This window comes from Narcine bancroftii, chromosome 6, assembly GCF_036971445.1.
Source record: "Narcine bancroftii isolate sNarBan1 chromosome 6, sNarBan1.hap1, whole genome shotgun sequence".
Lineage (NCBI taxonomy): Eukaryota > Metazoa > Chordata > Chondrichthyes > Torpediniformes > Narcinidae > Narcine > Narcine bancroftii.
Genome location: NC_091474.1, coordinates 6,986,242 through 7,008,801, shown reverse-complemented (window position 1 = coordinate 7,008,801; position 22,560 = coordinate 6,986,242). Strand labels below are relative to the sequence as shown.

Here is a 22,560-nt window from a genome sequence, read left to right as displayed (position 1 = left end):
TATATACACACACACACACACACACACACACACACATATATATACACACACACACATGGTGTGTGTTTGCATTTGTTATTTTTGCAATGCTGTTTAAATCTTATAAAATATAAACACATTTTATGTACATACATATATATATATATACACACATATATACACATACATATATACACATACATATATATATACACACACACACATATACACAGATATATATATACACACATATGCTGTGTGTTTGCATTTGTTCTTTTTGCAATGCTGTTTAAATCTTATAAAATATAAACACATTGTATGTATATATATATAATATACAGACACATAGATACACATACATATACACACACACACATATACACACACACACACACACACACACACACACACATATATATACACACACGGTGTGTGTTTGCATTTGTTATTTTTGCAATGCTGTTTAAATCTTATAAAATATAAACACATTTTATGTACATACATATATACACACACACACACACACACACACACACACACACACACACACACACACACACACACACACACACTACCTATGACCATGTTGTAGACAGCCACTCAAATTGGCTGCTCTGCTCCCACTGCAATTGCAATGCAGGCACCATACTCACCACAGCACTACTGCGCCTGCATAAGTCCCCGCGAGACGTAGCAGTTGAAAATGGAGCTTGGCTGATACCAGATGCCATTACACGAAGCTCCCATTGTACATAGTGTTGTTTAACAGTAAAGCATTGACTAAGGTTACCACTTGTGTTGTCTGCTTATTTGGTGCAATAACAAACACATGTCCTCCTTTGGAATGGTCACCACACTAAGAGTATTTGCTTACATTGTTTCTTCTGTGTGCCTTGGCACAATTAAATAATTGTTCTTTATATATTTGGAAAATTTGGAGGAAAAGTTACAAGAGCAGATGCAGTTGAAAGAAATAATTTTGAAATATACAAATTTGTTCCCTGATGTAGATGTAGGAGAAGCAAGTCCCATAAAACAACACCTATATAGAATAAACACTCAGAAGAGTAAAATTATGGATCAATATATGTTGAGAAATGATATTATTAGACCATCAAACTCAGATTGGAGTTTTCCTTGTATTCTGGTACCGAAATCAGATGGAACTGTTAGGTTTTGTACAGATCACAGGAAGGTTAATTCAGTAACTAAAACAGATGCTTATCCTATTCTGAGAATAGATGACTGTATTGTTAAAATTGGCAAAGCTAAATTTCTCACTAAGTGGGATTTGTTGAAGGGTTACTGGTGTGTACCTGTATTTGAGAGAGGAAAGAATATTTTGGCTTTTGTAACTCCATCCAGTTTATATGAGTATAATATGTTACTTTTGGCATGAAAAAAGCACCTGCAACATTCCAAAGGATGATTAATTCAGTAATCCAAGGGTCAACACATACAGATGCTTAGTCTGGAAGAGAACTTGTTAATCTAAGAGGGTCATGTTGTTTTGCAAACAGAGAGAGTCAAACAGGCTTTCTCTCAGAGAGAGACACACACAGAACACTTGACAGTGTTACAGCCAGCAGAAGTAGCTGGAACTGGAACAGGACAAGCTGGCAAGCCCATTTAGAAGACGGCCTGTTCAAATCCCTTGTGGTTCATGTAAGAGGAGAGAACTGGCAGTCTAATGTTTCACTTGGAATAAGAGAAACAAACAGTAGTGAGTTGAAAGAAAGAGGTTATCATCTGGAGAACCCTAAAGAGGCAAGTTTTGTCAGCAAGACACTGGAGTGGCTGATTAACAAGGAATCAGTTGTGGATGTCCTCATACAATCAATATTTTCATGGAATGTTCCAGCTCATGCACCTGTCCAGAATCAAATGTGGTAAAAGGTTCATTTTATTGTCACACAATAATACATCAGAAGCGTAGTATACACAATATTTAAAAAATTTGGATATAGTTCATATCTTGGCTATGTTTATTGAGGTCATGATTATTATCTGCATGTGTGTAGCTCCAAAGATGCTTAAGAAATGGCAAGACTACATCATTCTTCATGACTACCATCTATTTCATCAACGTAAACATTTGTTCTCTCTCAGATGTACCTCGGCGACAATGTATGTCACTTCTCGTCTGAAATCTGAGATTCTGTTTGGAAGGCCTCCAGCCTAAAACATTGAAAATCTTTTTCTCCCACCGATGCTGTTTGACCCGCTGAGTTCCTCCAGCAGGTTCTGTTTTGTTAGGATCTCTATCATCAGGAAGGACACAGGCAGCAAGTGTTTGGAAATAACAATGCTTTCTGCTTTCCTTCCAAGTCGCACACCATTTTGATAATGCATTTCCTTCCCTATTGCTACGCACAAGTTCCTTTTTCAAATATTGTGGGTTTATTTTCATAGGTCTCACAGACATTTTTACATGGGCAATAAATGCCAACTTTTTGTGACAAGGCATAAACCTTGAAAAATTTGTAAAATTTAAAAAAAACCTGAGGAAAGCAGGGGCAAATTCTTTTCCCTTTGATCTTTCATGTTAACACAGGTGTGAAATGAGGACTATGGTTTAACATCTCCCTTGAAATTAACTCCTCAATGGTGAGGCATTCAGGGTAAACAGAAGAAATTGCTGAAAAACTGGAGAAACACATAAAATATTGGAGGAATTCAATAGGTCAGGTCGTGTCCATGGAAGACCATTGATGCCCCACTCAATATTTGTCTCTCAACCAATGACTCATTGTGGTGTTGCTGTTTATGAGATCTTGCAATGGGTAAGTTAGCTATCATGTTTTAGACCTAACCATAATCCACAAGGGATTCATTTGTTGTAAAGTGATTTGTGGTATTTTGGAATCATGAAGGGCTCTACAAAATTCAAGTCTTCCTTTCACCTCATGAATTTCAAGATTTTGCCCTGTTAACAAAGAAGGCATTGAAAAGGATGATGTTTGATGTGGAGTGAATTATGGAAACGATATTTCCTTGTTTTCTTCCCTCATACAATTGTAATTACATTAATAAGTTGCAATAATGAAGATTATTATTAAATTATTAAGTTGCAATACTGGATGGAGGGGCCAGGTACATTGCAATGGATGGCAAGGAAAATTGACGAAGCTGTCCTGGACTTTAGATGCAGCCAAATATAGACTCTTGCTCTGAGTTTTAAAGTGCTTTAACATTACCTCATGACTCTTGCTCATTACAGAGTAATTGAGGGTGAGTAGGCAATAATTTTGGAGTTTTTGCCCTGCTGTTGTTGGTATAGATTTGACTTGGCTAACTAATCCATTGTGCTTCCAGTGAATTTTGACAGCTGAAAATAAGCTTTTGTCCAGGAATTGGGAATCAAAATTTTCAAATCGAATCTCAGATTTCTGGTGAACTGAAAGAAAAGTCAACAATGCACACAATTCCAGAGAACACATGGCTATTCCTTGCTCACAGTGAATGGAGTACTTTTGAGTAAATTAATCTCTTGCTTCAAAAGGAAAGAATATCCTTTTTGACTTTATCTATTTCTGACTTGCTACAATCTCCAGCAAAGGTTACACATTAGTTGAAGTTTACCTTTCAGTTAACAACTGGATAACCAACTGCAGCATTTAGAATAGGCACTTTCAGGTGGCCAATTGTCCCGCATGTAAAGCCTCATGTTTAGGCAACATGCGGCTGGCTGTTGTGAGGCCACCTGAATGTGCAGGAGGCGCTATTGAGGCGAGCTACGTAACCCTCCTCCGAGAGGGATAATCAGCTCAGCTCAGTGGCTCCCCCAGCCACCTGAATGCAGCTGGCTGAAAGCGGTTAAAGGGTTTGACTGCTGACGTGGCAGTGAAGTCATCAGCCTGAGATCCCTGGCGCGAATCTTGAAGCACATTGTGCAGGCAGGCTAGTGCAGATTCAGTTGTTTTGTTTAGCAGTGAAGGGAAACAGTGCATTAGAACAATGGCTCCAAGAAAGGCTAGTAACTTATCTGAAGAAGAGGTAAGACTGCTTCTAGACCATCTGACTCAGGAATCCCAGGAAAAAGAGCTCACTGGGACAGTTAGGGATGGTCCCACTTTTGAGCAGCCGTCTGGAGTGCTCGCAGCACAAGGGCACCAGCTTAGTAAAAATCAGGTGGTCACAAAGCTGATGGGCCTGAGGAAGAAATTCCACGCAGTCCTGGATCACAATGGGTGCAAGGAGTGGCAGTACTTCGACCAGTGCCACACTCTCTGGGGGGCTAGCTGCTCAGCTACTCCCTTGAATGTAGCCAGCACTCTCGAGACCCCTGAATCCCCAGAGCTCAACCCTGAGGGATCTCAGGGTTCACACCTTGGCAATGGAAGAGGCGTGTTGGTCCAGGAAGAGGAGGCCACTGCCGAGGATCCGGCATCCACGGATTTGGATGCCTCCAAGAGAGGAAACGCAGTGGTCACTGTCCCTGGAAGTGGCAAGACAGCACTCTCAACAGAGAACTCAGGCACAGTGGCATTGAGGTTGTGTTTATGGAGAAGCACTTAAGTCCAATGCTGATGCACTTTTCCTATTTCCACCCACAATCTCTGGTACCAGACGCAAGTGCCAGTGACTGACAAAGGGGCAGGTTCTTGCAAAGGAGCTGCAGGAGATGATGTTGGCACTTGACAGGAAGGCCAGCGTGCGGAGGGGGCACTAAATCACGAAAGAGTCAAGCTTGCCGACCAGAGGGAGAGCGCCGCTCTGAAGTGGAGAACCTTGCCCAGTCGATGTCTGAGTTTCCGGCTTCCCTGCGGTGACTGAGGGCCGCAATGGACAGGCAGTCAGTCATCTTCAACAGATTAGTCATGCGATTGGAGGCCTCCCCATCCCCATTCCCACAGTCATATGGTCAGCCTCATCCCATGTACCTGGCCCCTCCATCCAGCATTTCATTTCATTCATGCCATCACAGTAGTGGACGCTTTAGCATGACTGAGATGCTGGGGTCCGGTACCGGTTCCTCATTCCCCCCCCACCCCCCAACACGTTCCTCTCATTGCTGGAATGAGGTTTGTGTCGGAATATACATCCTTAATGCTAACTCACTGTTCACTTTTGTTGTTCATGAAGCCCCTCATAAGTGTAATGTTATTTGCGACATGAATGGAAATCACACAGTGAAGTTATAGTCATTGGAAATGTGATGTGATGTACATCACTAGAGGCTTAACTCACTAGAATCTGTGGTCAACCACCACTTGCAGAACCACCGAATGCCACCCTTTGCAATTGTGGTAGGCTGCAGCATCCACGCTGGGTGTGATAATGGGAATGTGTAACCTATCAATGGCACCAGCACACATTGGGTATCCCCTTTGGGCGAAGCCATCAATGGTCTCCTGGAGATGGAGATTAAATGTTTACTGAGGAACTGCCTATTCCAAAGATGGCACTGATGGATCAACACACCACAAGGCCACAGCTAATCGAAGTCCGGGCTCCAATGGTCGCTGCAAGTCTGGTCTATGTGCCTTCAGAAGTGAAAGGTGCCTTACACTAATGGCTAGAAGATCTATACTATTGAATTGGAAAGAGGTTAATCCTCCCACTGTTTTCCAATGGCTTACCCAAACCATACTATGTTTAAATTTAGAGAAAATTAGAAACTCTGTCTATGAATCCCCTTCTAAGTTTGAGTTAACCTGGCGACCATTTATTCAATATTTTCATTTGTGGTGAGTTGATCTGGCTCTGTTTTCTTTCTATGATTATGTATGATAATTGGGCTGTAAGATGAGATCGGAGTGATCGGCGTGGTTTAGCTATATCTGTAGGTTTTTTTTTAAGTTTTTTTTAAATTCAGATTTGTTTTTTCTTCTTTTTTGGGGTTTTTTTTTTCCTCTTTTTTCATATATTGTTATTAATTATATCTTTTTGTTAGAGATAGTTCACACCCTAAACTGATCAAAAAAATTTTTTATGATATATTTTTATTCTGTAATATTATTGTTTAATATCTCTGTATTAATTCATTACTTACTATGTATTTTTTATATCTCTTTGAACTGTATGTGTTTATAAATTATAATAATAATAAAAAGATTGAAAAAGAAAGAAAAGAAGTGAAAGGTGCCATGCGACATACGAAAGTGTCTGCTCTACTCAGCATCATTAAATTTGGTGAGGACATTACTCCAGAACTCAGCACCCTGCGGTCGATTCAACCACCATAGCTAATTGACTGACCAGCAGCATTCGCCTTCGTCTGCGGTGCTTAGGCTCCACGTGCCTTTCGACCACTAACTGCTGTCTTCTTGCCCTCAACCTTTGTAGGAACCTTCTGATTGCACCCATGCGATTTTCAGATCTCAAGGATGATTGAAGAGCTTCAACAGCACAAATAGCCTTACCAAGGATCTGCCGTATCTCATTCTGATCTCTCAGAAATGCTGAAATCATCATTATGTCTCCTTCAAGCACAGGGTCTGCCATTGTCCTGTGTTCCTTCTTGTCGCGCTCAAAATGACATTACGTCAGTGGGCTGGATCACAGCTGACACTGGGCAGGAGCCGGGGTGCGCTCAGAGCCGCATCTTGTGCAGCTATGTCCTTCAGGTGGCCAGCATTGCGCTTTAAACGCTGCCACATGAACGGCAATTTAAAGGGCCGTTTCTGCTTCTTCAGGCGCATTCTTAGCGTAGAATGCACCTGAAAAAGCCTTATCAATATTACTTGTCAATGTCATACCACCTGAGGGCAGTGTAACAAAATGAAAGACTGTTGTAACAAAGTAAGACTGTGTTGATTGTCATTGCAAAAGGTTCATTCTTTTTCTGCCTTTTTAACATATTTTTGTAAATTAATGTACTTTGTATATTATGATTCATTAAAAACTAAAAGAGAGGCAGGAAAATATTTTATACGGTCCTTTCTCAGTCATATTATTGTTCCAACTACCACAAAATACATGTTTAGTGATTTGTAGAAGTAAGTTAGAATGCTGGTCATATCTTTACCCATGTGGTAAAATTTGACTTCATGCAAAAAAAGCCACATCTTTCATCAAGGAAATTTAATGAAGACACATAGATGTATTTGTGATGCAGACCTCCTTCAGGTGCGGAGTAACAGAAGTTTCTAACCCAAGTTTTCTGCTTTGTGAATGACATAACTCCTTATGTTATAAGGAAAATTGCAACATGCAAGCTGTTCAGGAAGTCACCCACCATGCCAATCTTGTTTGTTTCAGTGATATTTTCAGCCCAGTAGCTCCACAACCTCAATCACAATTTCCTTTGTGGTTGAAACTGCCATTGCCATGATATGTGGCAGAAATAATGGCATCAGCATCTGATGTGAACTGAAACCTCAATGAAGTTGTGCTCCCTCTATTTTGACCTACAGTGGACTTCCTAATTGTTGGGATTCCTCATCTTCAAGATCTTGAAATCTTCAAGATAACCCAGAGTGGAGTCATGGCACAGAGTGAGCCTTGGTGAACAATGTGGATTTGGGCCTGCTCACCAAGTTCATCGCTGACCTCTGTAATCTCCATGTGGTCATCAAGAATGTTGTTGCTCAGCTTGGAAACTATTAGAAGGGGACATAAATAAAAATCAATTCCAATATTTTACTTCTAATGATCAGACAAAATTCATGATTCACCATATTTCCTGTACCTTTGTGGTAGTTTGTTGACAGCAGCGATTCAGATCTGTCCATACAGGTTTCAATATTTTCAGCACGAGGTTTCAAAAAGCCATACTGTCTGAAGGGAATATGATCACTGAAAGCATTTAAGCCTCCTTATTGCAATAGAGACTCTGTTTTGGAAACCATTGAAAGCAAGCGACTAGCTTCTTTTTCGCTTCCCAAAATCATCTAAAGATAAATTAAAATTTATCAAATTATGACAAAAGACAAAGGAGGAAAAACCCAACACCCAACCCCAACCAACCAATTTTCCCCTGCAACCGCTGCAACCGTGTCTGCCTGTCCTGCATCGGACTTGTCAGCCACAAACGAGCCTGCAGCTGACGTGGACATTTACCCCCTCCATAAATCTTCGTCCGCGAAGCCAAGCCAAAGAAAGAAAGAAATTAAAATGTATGGATACATTGATTATTCCTTCACATTTTTTTTAGTTATTTTATGCAAAGGTGCACTTCAAATCAGTTATCAATGTGCAATTCTAGTGTGTGTTTGAAAAGATGTACTGTTATGAAAAGCGTTATAATTGAATATAACTTAATCCTTATTCAGAGTTCATGTATGCACGTTGCTGGATAACAAACAGAAGTGAGAGATTTGGCAGAACATTCTTTGTCAAATCTCAGCTAAAAGGGACTCAAAATATTATAATTTTGAATTGCCACTTGGGGTTGGGGCAGTGGTGGGGGTGGGGGGGGTGGAACATTAAAATTTAATTTGTCAGCTGTTCCTTTATTTTGTTGGATTTGAACAGATTGGGCTTTTTCCTGTAACGGAGAGATATGTTGGACGAGCAAGTGCAATTCAAACCTGTTCACAAAGACACTTTTGTTGGATTGGGCTGAAATGACAAATTATATATAAAGAATCAGTTTGAGCATATCACCTGAGATTAATGCAAGCATTTTATTCGGGGAAGGCCTATCCAATCCAGCTGACTCTGCTTTTCATGAGCGTTCAGACCTTGCTTATAACCATGAAACAATTACAGTACAGAAACAGGCCAACTTGGCTCTTCTAGTTCATGCCAAATACTTTCTCCCACCTAACCCCAATGATCTACACTCAACCTGTAACCCTCCATTCCTTCCCATCCATATGTACATCTAACTTCTTAAATGTTAATATTGAGCTTACCACTTCATCTGGAGGGTCATTCCATACACCCACCATTCTCTGAGTAAATGTTTCTCCTCATGTTTCCTCTAAACGTTTTCCCCCTAACTCTCAACTCGTGTCCTCTTACTTTTATCTTTCCCCTTTCTTGAAGGAAAAAGCCTCTCCATGTCAATTCTGTCCATACCTCTAATATGTCCCACTGCCTGACCTTCTCCCAAAACCTTTGATGCCTTTGCTAATCAAGAACCTATCAATTTATGTCTTAATTACACCCAATGGCCTGGCCTCCACAACCATCTTTGGCAAAAAATATTTGCAGTTTTACCGCACCCTGGCTGAAGAAATTCCAAAATATTGCTATTTAAATGGACACCCTTCAATCCTGAAGTTGTGCCCTCTTGTCCCAGACTTTCCCACCATGGGAAATAATCTTTCTCCATCTAAAGAATGGTCCTTATTTCTGAAATCTATTGCAGAATATGTTGGAGACTGACTGTTTATTCAAGAACTTCCAACTATTTCCACACTGACTTTCTTGCCACAGGCCCTCGAATGGTTATCCTCCTGAGGATACAGCTGGAGCTGAAGGACAGACACTGAGATAGTAATTTTTAACAAAGAACTGAGGAAAAATAATAATTAGAAATAAATATGAGATTGCTGTAGAAGGCGAAAGTGTATAAACTGCACAGGCTAAAATTTTGATATTTCATAATTTTAAAAAGCGTATAATTGAGGAATTGTGAATGAATTATATATATATTTTTTAAAAAGCAGTTAAAACTCCGTTATAGCCAATGCAACAATGTGTGACGTTTTCAGTTTATTTTGCAGTGAAAATACTTCATGGTTTCTGCAGATTTCAAGAGAAGCCTACAAAATTGTACACCCTGTGGAGAAGTAAGGGATCATTAACACCAACTACTAGGCTTGTGTAGCCATGTATGTGCACTCCAGAAATTGTTGCCAGATTTTCTCCATTTTCACACTGAGTAATGATGGCCTCATTATTATTCTCCATCCAAATTCCTTTTGTTCAATTCTCTCCATTGCTTGCTGGCCTCTTGTCCTTGTGTCCAAAGTATTTCACCTAACTCTCTTTTAAAAATATTTTTATTGGTGTTTTTGGGATACATTATAATTACTTAAACCCAACACCCAACCCCAACCAACCAATTTTCCCTTGCAACCGCTGCAATCGTGTCTGCCTGTCCCGCATCGGACTTGTCAGCCACAAACGAGCCTGCAGCTGACGTGGACTTTTTACCCCCTCCATAAATCTTCGTCCGCGAAGCCAAGCCAAAGAAGAATAATTACTTAAACAGTACAGTTATATATTGTGCTATAAGATTCAAAAGAAAAACAGAAATTATGACAAAAAAGTTTTTGATGATGAAAAAAATCCAGAGCAAAATCATATTGAAAAATAGAATTAACCACACAAATAACCCCAAAAGAATTTTTAAAATGTTTTCATCAAATCCCCCAACCACGAAGCAAAGTTAAAAGTCAGCATATAGGAATCAAATGATAACTACTTGGAAATGGACAGCAGAGCACCAAAATTTCAGAACAATGCTAATTCTTAAGATGATAATAATAGGCCATAAAATGACTCCATATCTTTTGGAAGTTAATATTTAGATCTTTGATGGCATGTCTAATTTTTTTCTAAACTTAAACAAGACCTAATATCATTTAAACCATTGTGCATGTGTAGGTGGAGCATTATCTTTCCATTTAATCAAAATTGCACGTCTGGTTATCAATGATAAAATTTGGTTTTGAGTTGGAGTCAGTAAAACATCATCATCTTGAAATGGACCAAACAGAGCAGGGTTCTAATTTAAACTTGAGAATCACCAATAATATTTGAAAGATCATTTTCCAAAATATTTCAAAACTAGTGCAAGTACAGAACATGTGAACCAAAGAAGCTTCACCAATTTTACATTTGTGTTCTGTGATGTTTTATATTAGAAGCAAGCCTCTTTGACTGCCCCCATTTTCTTCCTTAACATACCCATCAGATTAACACATTGAATTTTCTAAATTTTACTTAAAACAGCCTCTGTTGGGCAGTGCATAAGACCATGGACAGACATGTCACAAGGGAAAGGGGCAGGTAAGTGAAATGGGTGGCCACTGAGAGATTCCCACTATTACAGTGAAGGTGCTTCCAATCCCCAGTCTCTGATGTCAAGACAGCCACAACGGGAGCATCAGATGCAGTGAATGATGCTTGCAGATTCACATGTGAAATGTTGCTTCACTTGGAAGGACTGTTTGGAGTCCCAAATGGTGGTGTTGGAGGAGTTATGGGGGCAAGTGCAGCATTCCTGCAGTCCGAGAGGGCAATTGGTGGAAAAAAATGAGTGGATGAGGGAGTCACAGAGGGTGTAGTCCCTGTGGAAGGCAGAGAGAAGAGAGGGAAGATGTTTCTGGTGGTGTGATCATGTTGCATGTGGCAGAAATTGCAGAGGATGATATGTTCTGTGCAGAGGCTGGTGGGATGGTTGCATCTGTGGCAGAGGGGACCAGAGCAGATGTGTGGGAAATGGAGAGTTTGCGGGTGAAGGCCAAGTTGATGGTAGAAGAGAAGCCATGTTTCTTGAAGAAGGAGCACATTTCAGATGATATTGCATGAAAGGCCACGTCCTGGGAACAGATGTGGTGTAGGTGGTCAACTTGCAAGAAACCAATGGAATCCTTACATGGTGCAGTGTGTGAAGGTGTAGTTAAGAACTGTGGGAGTTGGTGGGTTTGTAGAAAATGTTTGTTGAGACTTTGTCTCCTGAGATTTTATAAGATCCCCTCTCATTCTTCTGAATTCCAGTGAGTACAGTGCAGGAGACAAAATCTTTCCTCATAGGTAATCTCTTCATTTCTGGAATTAACTCAGTGAACCTCTTCTGAACTGCCTCCAAAGCTAATACATCCTTCCTCAAGTAAGGAGACCAGAACTGCATGCAGTACTCCAGATGTGGCCTCACCAGTACTTTGTACAGTTGCAGTGTGATTTCTCTGCACCTAAATTCAATCCCTCTAGCAATGAAGGCCAACATTCCATTTGCCTTCTGCACCTGTAAACGAACCTCATGCAGAAGCACTCTCATCTGTCTCCACAACAGCATGCTGCAATCGCTTGCCATTTAAATAATAATCTAATCTTCAATTTTTTCTTCCAAAGTGGATAACCTCACATTAACCAACACTACTCCATCTGCCAGACCCTTGCCCCTTCACTTAGCCTATCTATATATTTTTCTGCACTCTTCATATCCTCTGCACAATTTTCTTTTCCACTCAATTTAGTGTCATCAGCAAACTTCGATACACAACACTCTGTCTCCTCTTGCAGTTGTTAATGTATATTGTGAAATGTTGCGGGTTCAGAACCCAGTGGCACACTGCTCATCACTGATTGCCTCCTAGAAAAACATCCACATATTGCAACTCTCTGCTTTCAGTTGGTTAATTGATCTTCTCTCCATGCTAACACATTACCCCAACTCAATATATCCTTATCTTCTGGGTGTCTTCTATGTGATACCTGATCATGTCTTCTGGAAATCCAAGTAATCAATGTCCATCTGTTCCCTTCTATCTACTGCGCTCTTTAAACAGTAAAATTCCCATTATCCGGCACCTACAGGAATCGTGGATGCTGCAAATACAAATCTTCTGTTTGACTAAGACTTGCTCTTCCAATGCCTAACTAATACTCCTGCTTCAAGAATACACCATTTAAAAGACAAAAGACAGTGCAAAATGTAAAGTAATTTGAAAAAAAAATCAGTATTGTTGTCTTTCATTATGTAAAGTTATCTTTAATCAAGTAATTCCTGTAACTTAGAAAATTTAAATTTGAACCCGTTTCTGGCACTGTAGAAGGATTGCGCTGACCGCTACACCAACCATGCCATTGTCATAACTAACCCCCTCCCCCAACTTTACAGATAAAGTGTTATGAATATACTAATACTCAAAGAAATAAAGACTTTTACTAGGTAGGGATAGGGAGACACTTTGGGAGACTCACCCCAGTGCAACCATTTAATTCCAATAAAATATTATTGAAACTTTATTCAAACAGCTGCTGTGGGTGGGACACAATCAGGGCATCCACTGGCTGAATGTTTGCTCCCATCTTCACCAAGGCAACCCAGAGAGGTCCTTGGCACACCTTCCTCATGCTGACAACCCAACTCACCTCCACGCAAGTGTCCCAGTCAGGCCGTGTTTTGGGTAAACTTATACCTCTCATTTTGTTCATTTTAGATTGGTCAGTGTTTGAGGTACCGAAAGAAAATAGACACACACACACCGAGAGCAGTTCAGTTTATACAAGTCTTTATTACTAAATCTAAAGCTGAATTCACACTGCAACATGCAAGACCTTCCCAATTATACTTATCAATGCCTGGACTGGTCCCAGCTGCCGAAGCGAGGCAACGACTGCACACTTGTAGTAGGTTGTCGGGGCACTGGTAACAGCTTCTCTTCCTCCCTCAACCGGGACCTTAGCTGGACTCTTGAAGTTCTTCTTCTTGCTGAGAGATGTTGCCACCTCTTGGAGAGTCTCAAATTTAAGTAGTGGGACCATGGCTTATATTAGCCAAAAGTTGTTTACTTCAGATCTTATCTCTTTGAACAAATGATTTAATTATCTTCAAGGTCTCCTGACAGTCTGCGACCAACAAAAGACAACTGCATCTCCTGGCCTCATGGTGGAAGTTGGATAATGTCTACTGATTCATATGCATCCCTGGGCCCCATAGTGTAAATTTAGATAATGTCTTCCTATTCAACTGCATCCTGGGCCTCATGGTGGAATTTAGATTATGTCTTCTGATGCAACTGCATCCCTTCTTGCGTAAGCTGGTCTAAATCCTCCATTACAGGCTGTCAGCCCACCTTCCACATTTTGAATGGTGGGTGGAAACTGGAGCCCCAGGGAAAACCCATGCAGACATGAGGAGAATGTATAAATTCCTTATGAACCCCGGTCCCGATCCCTCATGATGTACCAGTATTACACTAATGCTGCCAATTAAACTGTGGCTTGAAATAAAAGATTGCTGAAAGAAAAAAAAATCACCTTCATCTTCACTGATATATGTTGAATCATGTTTATACATTGACATTTTTCAACCTAAATTGTCATCTTTATCACCATATACAGCACAGAACAGGCCAGTTTGGCCCTACAAGTCCATGCCGGAACAAATCCCCACCCTCCTCGTCCCACTGACCAGCACCTGGTCCATACCCCTCCAATCCTCTCCCCTCCATGTAATTATCCAGTCTTTCCTTAAATGTAAATAACCTCCTTGCTTCAACTTGATGATTACATTTTTTTTAAATATAGAGGACTAGAGAAGTGAAGAGCTTTTGAAGTTTGAAGGGTCCACAGCCCATTCCTCCAACTTAATTTAGTATCATCGTACAGTAAAAACATGTCTGAGTGGACTCTTTAAAGTTGATTGTGGTGTAGATATTGTTATCAAATCTTAGTATTCACCACTGAAATTATTTCGATGTTTTGGTGTTCTAATCTTTTAGCAAAGCATAAGCCCATTTTTGTAGAGAAAATGATTGTTGTTTCTCAATCTTCTCATTACATTCTCATTGATGCCTTGGTGAAGGGCTCAAGCTTGAAATGTTGGTGATGTATTTTTAATTTTGCTATATAAAGTCCACTGTTTGACCTGCTGAGTTTCTCCAGTGTTTGTGCTTAACTTCTCATTACAGACTTTCCGGTATTGAGGTTTATGGAGAGACCTTGCATTTTAATTAATGGAAACTAATGTGGCCTCCTCATCTAGTGACAAGGGTCTGCAAACAATCTCTCCTCAATGGTAATTTACTGCTTTGATTGAGGTGAAAAGTAATCATTTTGAAAGGTGATTTTTATTGACTGAGTAAAAGATAAAATTTAATAATTGTTCAGGAGCAAAAATTAAAAGAACTGCCCCTTTGATCAGATTTTTATTTTGTAACTGATTACTTGTAACCTGATTCTATCTTTACTGACATGAAATATCACCGAAAATGTCCCTTTATTTACTTTTACACCTGGCACGGATGATACAACTGAGGCCATATGGTATGTCAAGCCAATAAAACAGAAGTTGTAAATTAGCATCTTTGCCTTCCCATCCTGCATCTAACTTCTTTTGTAGTTTTAATGTTCTTCAGCAACCTGCTTCTACTGGCCCAATGTCAATTCTTCGCCATTTTCCAATTCATCAGCCCTTGCAACCGCTGCAACCGTGCCTGCCTGTCCCGCATCGGACTTGTCAGCCACAAACGAGCCTGCAGCTGACGTGGACTTTTTACCCCCTCCATAAATCTTCGTCCGCGAAGCCAAGCCGAAGAAGAAGTCCAATTTATCAGTGACATCATAAATCGTTGAAGTTACAGACTGGACCAGGCAGACCATTGCATCAGCTGTTCTCTCCCAGTGCCAGCTCTTAAACACAATCTCCATTCATTTTGCCTTTTTTCCATATACCTTTACTTTATTCGCTGCTGCTCACTGCTTCTCACGTTCTTTTCTAAATAAGCCTTCAGGTCTTGATTTTTATTGTAACATATGCAGCGAACAAGTAGCTCAAACGACATCCTCAGAACTCTGAGTGTTACTGACAACCAAAGGTTTTAACAGCCATAACGCCTGCCACCCACAATGGCTGCCTGGGCATCATTATAAGAGTTAATTAAAGCTGGACTGTTCAGGTCAAGAGAGATGACAGATGCTGAAAGAGTGGAGCAACACACAAAATTAATGGGTCTGAAGCAATGGTTCTTAAATCAAGTTGGGGTCTGAATCAGATGATTGAATTGAATCGGGTTCAAGAACAAATTAGTTATTCATGTTTATACATTGACATTCTTCAACCTAAATTGTCATCTTTTTCACCATTCTTTGGCTTGGCTTCGCGGACGAAGATTTATGGAGGGGGTAAATGTCCACGTCAGCTGCAGGCTCGTTTGTGGCTGACAAGTCCGATGCGGGACAGGCAGACACGGTTGCAGCGGTTGCAGGGGAAAATTGGTTGGTTGGGGTTGGGTGTTGGGTTTTTCCTCCTTTGCGTTTTGTCAGTGAGGTGGGCTCTGCGGTCTTCTTCAAAGGAGGTTGCTACCCGCCAAACTGTGAGGCGCCAAGATGCACGGTTTGAGGCGATATCAGCCCACTGGCGGCGGTCAATGGGGCAGGCACCAAGAGATTTCTTTAGGCAGTCCTTGTACCTTTTCTTTGGTGCACCTCTGTCACGGTGGCCAGTGGAGAGCTCGCCATATAACACGATCTTGGGAAGGCGATGGTCCTCCATTCTGGAGACGTGACCCACACAGAACAGGCCAGTTTGGCCCTACGAGTCCATGCCGGAACAAATCCCCACCCTCCTCCTTGTATTGGTAATAAAAGTGTAAAATTCGAGGTGCTTTCAATTCAAACATTTAAAAAGGGATAGTAGTCCACATTGATAATAATTGCGTTGGTTGTTTCTGCTTTATCTGCCAGAAAACTGATCACGATTAGTGAGCAGTAAATGGACAAGCATTTAATCTTCAGAAAATGATATCTGTAATTAAACAAGATCTTTGAAAAAGGAGAAGTCTCTTTTATCAGCCACAAACACAGTGCACATCCTGGAGCACATCTGGTAACAATTGAAAAGAGTAATTTTACTAAGCTCAGCTGGGGATGGGCAACACCTGGACCATATTCCTTTGCACTGATTTCCAGTTTTAACTTATAAGATGTGGCAGTCAATGAAAGCAAAACTCAGGGAAACCGTTTACTTCCTGAACAGTAAGTCTTTTCTTCCTTGTCATGTTTGAATTTGCACAAATGAGCCAGCACCCTGAATTTTTAAATGATAATGTAAAGAATTTCTTTTTCCGTGCAAGTTCCCTATCTTGGTTCCTCAGGTCATTTGAAAGAGTAAAATAAAATAAATAGGGTTGATATTTTTTTAATGATGATCAATGGTTAGTTTACATGCAGTGCAAGAGAAACCAGAAGCGAAACCTACACCACAATACCCCTTCCTGATGGCTAAGCAGGGAACCTCTTCTTAGTCTTGAGCTTCAAACTTGCTAAGTTGGGGATATTTCATTTTCCAAACAAAGTCTTAAGCATCTCTATTTCAATGGGCTAGGAATCCATCTGGTCTCAAGAAGCAAGTTAATCATTTGAAATGTTGATCAGACTGTACCATGATTTGAACATTAATTCAGTTGGTTATGACAGAGAGCCAGCTTTTTCATGCCTGGCAAAACTACGCCACTGAAAGGAAAAGAGCTGAATCTGTGAGCTAAGCACGTTTATGGCATTGCTTATAGCTGAGAGAAACCAGTATCTTCTTCAGGCCCAATCAGCTTCCCAGGGCCAATTCTCACCATTCCTCCAACCTCCTACATGTTTGCCACAGTAAGTGGTTTGTTTGTTCCACTTACTCGTTCAATTCTTACACACATAACCCTGTTAAGAATCATGGATTGTGCTTTTGTACTCAACAATAGCCAATGTCAGTAAACTAGCTCAGGTATGTTATAATGCATGTAAGAAGGCAGTCCCAACTTATCCACTTATTCAAAGCTCTCCACGTTATAGTTTCTTACATTCTCAATTGTAATTTTTTCACCATCCCCACCTCTCTCTCTCTCTCTCTCTCTTTCCCTCTCCCTCATCCCTTATTTTTCTTCCTTAAAATAATAACTTACCCTGCAGCACAGTTAGGTAAACTGTTACTTCACAGCTCCATTGACCTTGATCCAATCTTGATCTCCAGTGCAGACATTATAGATTTTGCTCACCTGCCCTTTCACCCACGTGAATTTTTTCTGGGTGCTCCTGTTTTCTTTAAGATTGAAAAAAAAATGCAAGTTGTTGTTTCAATTGGGCCACTGTAAATTTTCTCCAATAAGTAAGTCACAGCAAGAATTTGAGGAGGGGAGAGGAGGTGATGAGAATATGTGCTTGATGATGTGTGGACATGGTGAGCCAAATGACCAGTTTTCATAATGTATATCTCAGCGCTTTTATTCACCCATTCTCATTTATCATTCTGTGGCTCTGATTGAACATTTGGTTGACCAACCCATGAAACACCTTGGCTTGGTACATAGTATGAAGTGTACTATAAAAATGCAAGAACGTAGAATATTCCAGCAGAGCATAGGCCCTTCCACCCATGTTGTTGTGTTGACCTATGTTAACCTACTGCACAACAAACTAAGTTGGATAATAAATAGTTCTGTTTAGAATTGAAAATGTCAAGTTTGCATTCCAACAATCCATTCCTGCTTCCCCTCCATGCTTTTGATCTTCTCTTCCTCCCTGACCCATCATTTCAACTCAATTTCCTCCCTTCCTCTTTTGGCATTCCTTCTGCCATGGAAATTTACTCTTCGTTTTATTTTACTGTACAATGGCTCCAATTTTTTTTTTGCTGCAGGTCAGTTGCTAATAAGTCTGATTTAAAAAAAAAGCAGTGTATTTTACTTATCGAAAAATCATAAACTGTTGTTGGAAAATTCCATGTGAATTAGCAGAACAATTCCACACCATGGCTTTGAAGCTTCCTCTGTACTAATTGAAACCAGCTTTTTAATTAGTTTGGCAAGATCCATTCAATACCAGGGTATTGTTCATCTAGAAGACACTGATTCGAACAACTTGCTCACCAATGATACTCTTCCTTCATATCACTGTGAATCTTGTAATCCTCCATATAAATACAATAGGAATGAACCAATTTATCTGATCAAAGATGTAATTTAAAAAAAGATTATTTATACAAAAGGAGTTTCCCCAGTGCAAATTCTGGAGAATCCCAGCCAGTTTCTGTTCCATTGTTGGATCGCTGGAGTGGAGCGCATCTGGAAATTCATTGGTGAAGCTTGTCCCCTAAGATTCAAACTTCTGCAATTACGGTGGGGGGTGGGTAGGCGGGAATGGAATTTTCTTACCAGTGTTTACACCGAGCAATAGTGAACACCTTGCAAAACTGTTGGTGAATCGAGATGAAATCTGGATCAGTAACTCTCATTATTGATATTTCATAGTGATATTTGTCTTGGAACCTTGCACCAGCAGTCTCAGAATTATTTCCTTGATTAGAAAAGAAACATAATTTAAAAAAATGATGTACAACAAAAAAAAAATACCCACATTGCATTTGGCTTTGTTTTCTTGGACTGGAATTTAAACCAGCTCTCTGTAACTTGCTTGGTAGGTATGAATATACCTTTTATAGATCAACCATGCTCCATCAAGCCAAACAAATGCAGAGCCTTCTATGATATAATACCATTTGGTGGGGCAGTGATGCAGCCCTGACTATAACCCCCAGGCAGAACTGGCTATTAGAGTCATCCATGGCATTCAGACGCATTTAAAAACATTTATGAAGCAATTCAAAACTATTTTAAACAATACAAAAAAAATTAAGCAACTAATTAAAAGATTGTTTATTGCCATTAATGTATTGTGATCCCTTGGAGCTATTTTTAATCAAGTAATTGACATGTGGCATTGTTTATCTTATGCAGATTTAGAGAAACATCCCTCTGTTTAAATGTGAGGGAAATGCTGCGTTTGCACTCCATCGCTGGATTCTCTGAGGTGTCCAATATTTTATCTAAAAGCCCTGATCCAATATTTTCAATCATGGAATTCCAGATAACTGGTATTCTTTCAGACAGAAATAAGGGCCCTATAATGAAAGCAGCATCTTATTAGAGATCTTCTTGGAGTCAAGGATGTCTTGCTTCCACTCCGGTTGTCTCGATTCTGACGTAGCTAATGAATCCTATGTTGGATTTGCAGATGCTGCCGGTTGGGATAGATGGCGGTTAGGATGAGATGGGTGCTTTTTCTGTTCCTTCAATATATCCTTTGTGAGCCTGTTGCCTATGGATTAGAGAAGCACACAATAGTTTCAAGGATGCTACTTCTCTCTTTTGAGTGGACATGCATCACAGATTACCATGAGCTGTGTCAATGTTACATGAGATTCCCCTGAGACAACCAAAAATCTGACCACACGACTGAAGTACCATTTTATGTTCTTGCACTAACTGCAACCTTTAATATTTATTTCCCTATCCTTTGATATTTATTATTTCTTTCTCTGTCTCACATTTGTAGTGATTTACATTTTTACTGTTATAGTTGTTGTAGAGCATGTATCTTCATGGATGCAGCAAGTAAGAATTTAGGCACTTCTGTACATTGTACTTACAGTATGTGTATGACAGCAAACTCACATTGAACATTTTTCAAGAAGATGGCGAGAATGTTCTTGAAGTTTTTTTCTGTCCTCCCTGAAATCTTTTCCCTTGATGGAGACTGGTACCCAAATTTAGAAGTGCCCAGGAAGGAGAGCACTTAGTAAATCAGCTCTAAAAGGAGACATTACAAACCGGTCGGTGTCCATTGGCTAAGTACCCATGAGATTATGTGCTCTCATTGACCAAGGAAATGCAAACAAAGCCCATTTCGCAATCTTTAGGGATGCTTCCGGCAAGTTACTGAAGAAGTGCATTTTTAAGCAAAAATACAATGCTGGAGAAATTCAGCAGGTTATTTATTTATTTATTTTTTTTTTTTAAATTATTTTTCACACCATAAATCACATTAGCCATGATACACACTTTTTCCTTTTCACACATATACAGTGACATTTTCTCCCCCCCACCTCCCTCCTCCCAACCCACCCCCCCCAACCCCCCTCCCATCCATTTAAGGTATACAATCTAGGATACATTAAACCAGTCAGACAATGTTGTCACTCAACAAAAATACACCAGAAATTCTACTGAGTCCATTCTTTTCTTTCCTTCTCCTTCCATCAACTTAGGTAATGATTGTCCCCGGTAGGTTTTCGCTATTGTATTTAATGTAAGGCTCCCATATTTGTTCGAATATTTCAATATTATTTCTTAAACTATATGTTATTTTTTCTAATGGAATACATTTATTCATTTCTATATACCATTGTTGTATTTTCAAATTATCTTCCAATTTCCAGGTTGACATAATACATTTTTTTGCTACGGCTAGAGCTATCTTAACAAATCTTTTTTTGTGCATCCTCCAAATCAATTCCAAATTCTTTGTTTTTTATGTTACTTAGGAGAAAGATCTCTGGATTCTTTGGTATATTGTTTTCTGTTATTTTATTTAATATCTGATTGAGATCTTCCCAAAATTTTTCTACTTTCTCACATGTCCAGATTGCATGAATTGTTGTTCCCATTTCTTTTTTACATCGAAAACATCTATCAGATACTGTTGGGTCCCATTTATTTAACTTTTGAGGTGTAATATATAGTCTGTGTATCCAGTAATATTGTATCATACGTAACCTCGTATTTATTGTAGAGAAATTCAGCAGGTTAAACGGCAAACTTTAGATAGCAAAGATAAAGATACATAACCCACGTTTTGGGCCTGAGCCCTTCAAAGATGTATGAGAAAAATATAGGGGGAAGGAGCACAGGCCCCCACGGGCAAGTGGTGGATAAGGGAGGGAGGGCACAATGACAAACGGGGGAGAGAGGGAAGAGCTGGAGGAAAGGAGACAGAGAGATAGAACAGGGAGTGGTCTAGCAGAAACCAGAGAAGTCAATGTTAATGCCAGCTGATTGGAGAGTGCTCAAATGGAATATTGGGTGTTGCCCCTCCAATTTATGGGTGGCTTTGGTTTGGCAGTGATTTTTTTTATTTTGGTACTTTTTTGGTAAAAAAATGTTTCCCTTGCACCAGGAATGCAGTGATGGATCAGCGCTCTGTGAGGTTACGTGAAGTGGGTCCTGGTGTATTTGTTTCAGGAGTCTGGTGTCAGACATGAAGATGGTGACCTGTCTGTGGGAGTTACTTGAGCATGACCAGACCACCTTGGTTAGGGGATGTTGGCTTGGGAAAGCAAAGTACACCAATCCTGCCGATTAAATTGTTGAGTTTTGTGGTGACAGAATTGGTCGTTCTTCTCCGGTACCTAGTTTGTGGTGTAGATTGTGTGAGTGGGCAGAGATCACTGCTGCTCACTAGATTATCAGCTGGTGTCAGGTTTGAGGTCTTTGCCTTTGAGAACCTTTTGCTCATTCAGCTGAAGATAGAGCCAGTACACCAGAGGTGGCCATGAATTTCATCTCTGATGTTTGCCTTTTCTGAGAGGTAGCCACTGAAGTAAGGAAACTGTACTATGAATTCCAGTCTGCATTGTCAGGATGCAGTGTTATGTGGTGGAGATCCTCTTGTGAGGCCCAACCTTCTGCATATTTCCGCAGAAAAACCAGCGATGACTCAGCTCACTATCCCAGTATGCAAGTATGACGTGCCATTGGGATGATATTGTTTCACTTCAGTGAGAAACATTTTGGAATAGGACAGTGATGAAGATTAAGGAAAGAGTTGGGATTATGACAATTTTGGTTGATTGAAATGCATTTTCATCCATGCTGATTAGGATCATGGTTTGCATGTATTTGTATCACAGAATAAGAACAGCAACAAATTTCTTTAGACTTTCCTTATGGCAGATGTTCAGGCTCCATTGAAGACAGTCACAATCACATTATCCTTGACAATATAGGACATGCTCCTCCCAGGAGAACATTAAATAATGAATTCCACCAGGAATAATGCTGGACCATGCAAGGATTTTATCTGTTCTGGCTTTCACTGTTGGGAGGTCTATTTAACAACTTGTCAGACTTAAGTAGTACCAAGCCTGTGATGGTTAATATGCTGTTGGGTGAAGAACTTGTCAAAGTGCTCATT

General features: G+C 40.1%; 1 protein-coding gene across 9 annotated transcripts in view; it reads left to right on the top strand.

Annotated features, from left to right (window-relative positions):
* Positions 1-2,557: 2,557 nt before the first annotated feature.
* Positions 2,558-22,560, top strand: part of prex1 (phosphatidylinositol-3,4,5-trisphosphate-dependent Rac exchange factor 1) — a 240,372-nt gene continuing 220,369 nt past the window's right edge. For 4 of the 9 annotated variants that reach the window (XM_069883780.1, XM_069883769.1, XM_069883772.1 and 1 more), the window contains exons 1-2: positions 9,582-9,662; positions 14,517-14,623. In XM_069883780.1, the coding sequence (XP_069739881.1) occupies positions 14,621-14,623 (3 nt within the window). In that variant the 5' untranslated portion in view covers positions 9,582-9,662; positions 14,517-14,620. Of the gene's footprint in view, positions 2,763-9,572; positions 9,705-10,841; positions 10,888-14,516; positions 14,624-22,560 lie in introns of those variants that run through there. The other 5 variants (XM_069883771.1, XM_069883777.1, XM_069883774.1 and 2 more) reach the window with 5 other exon arrangements.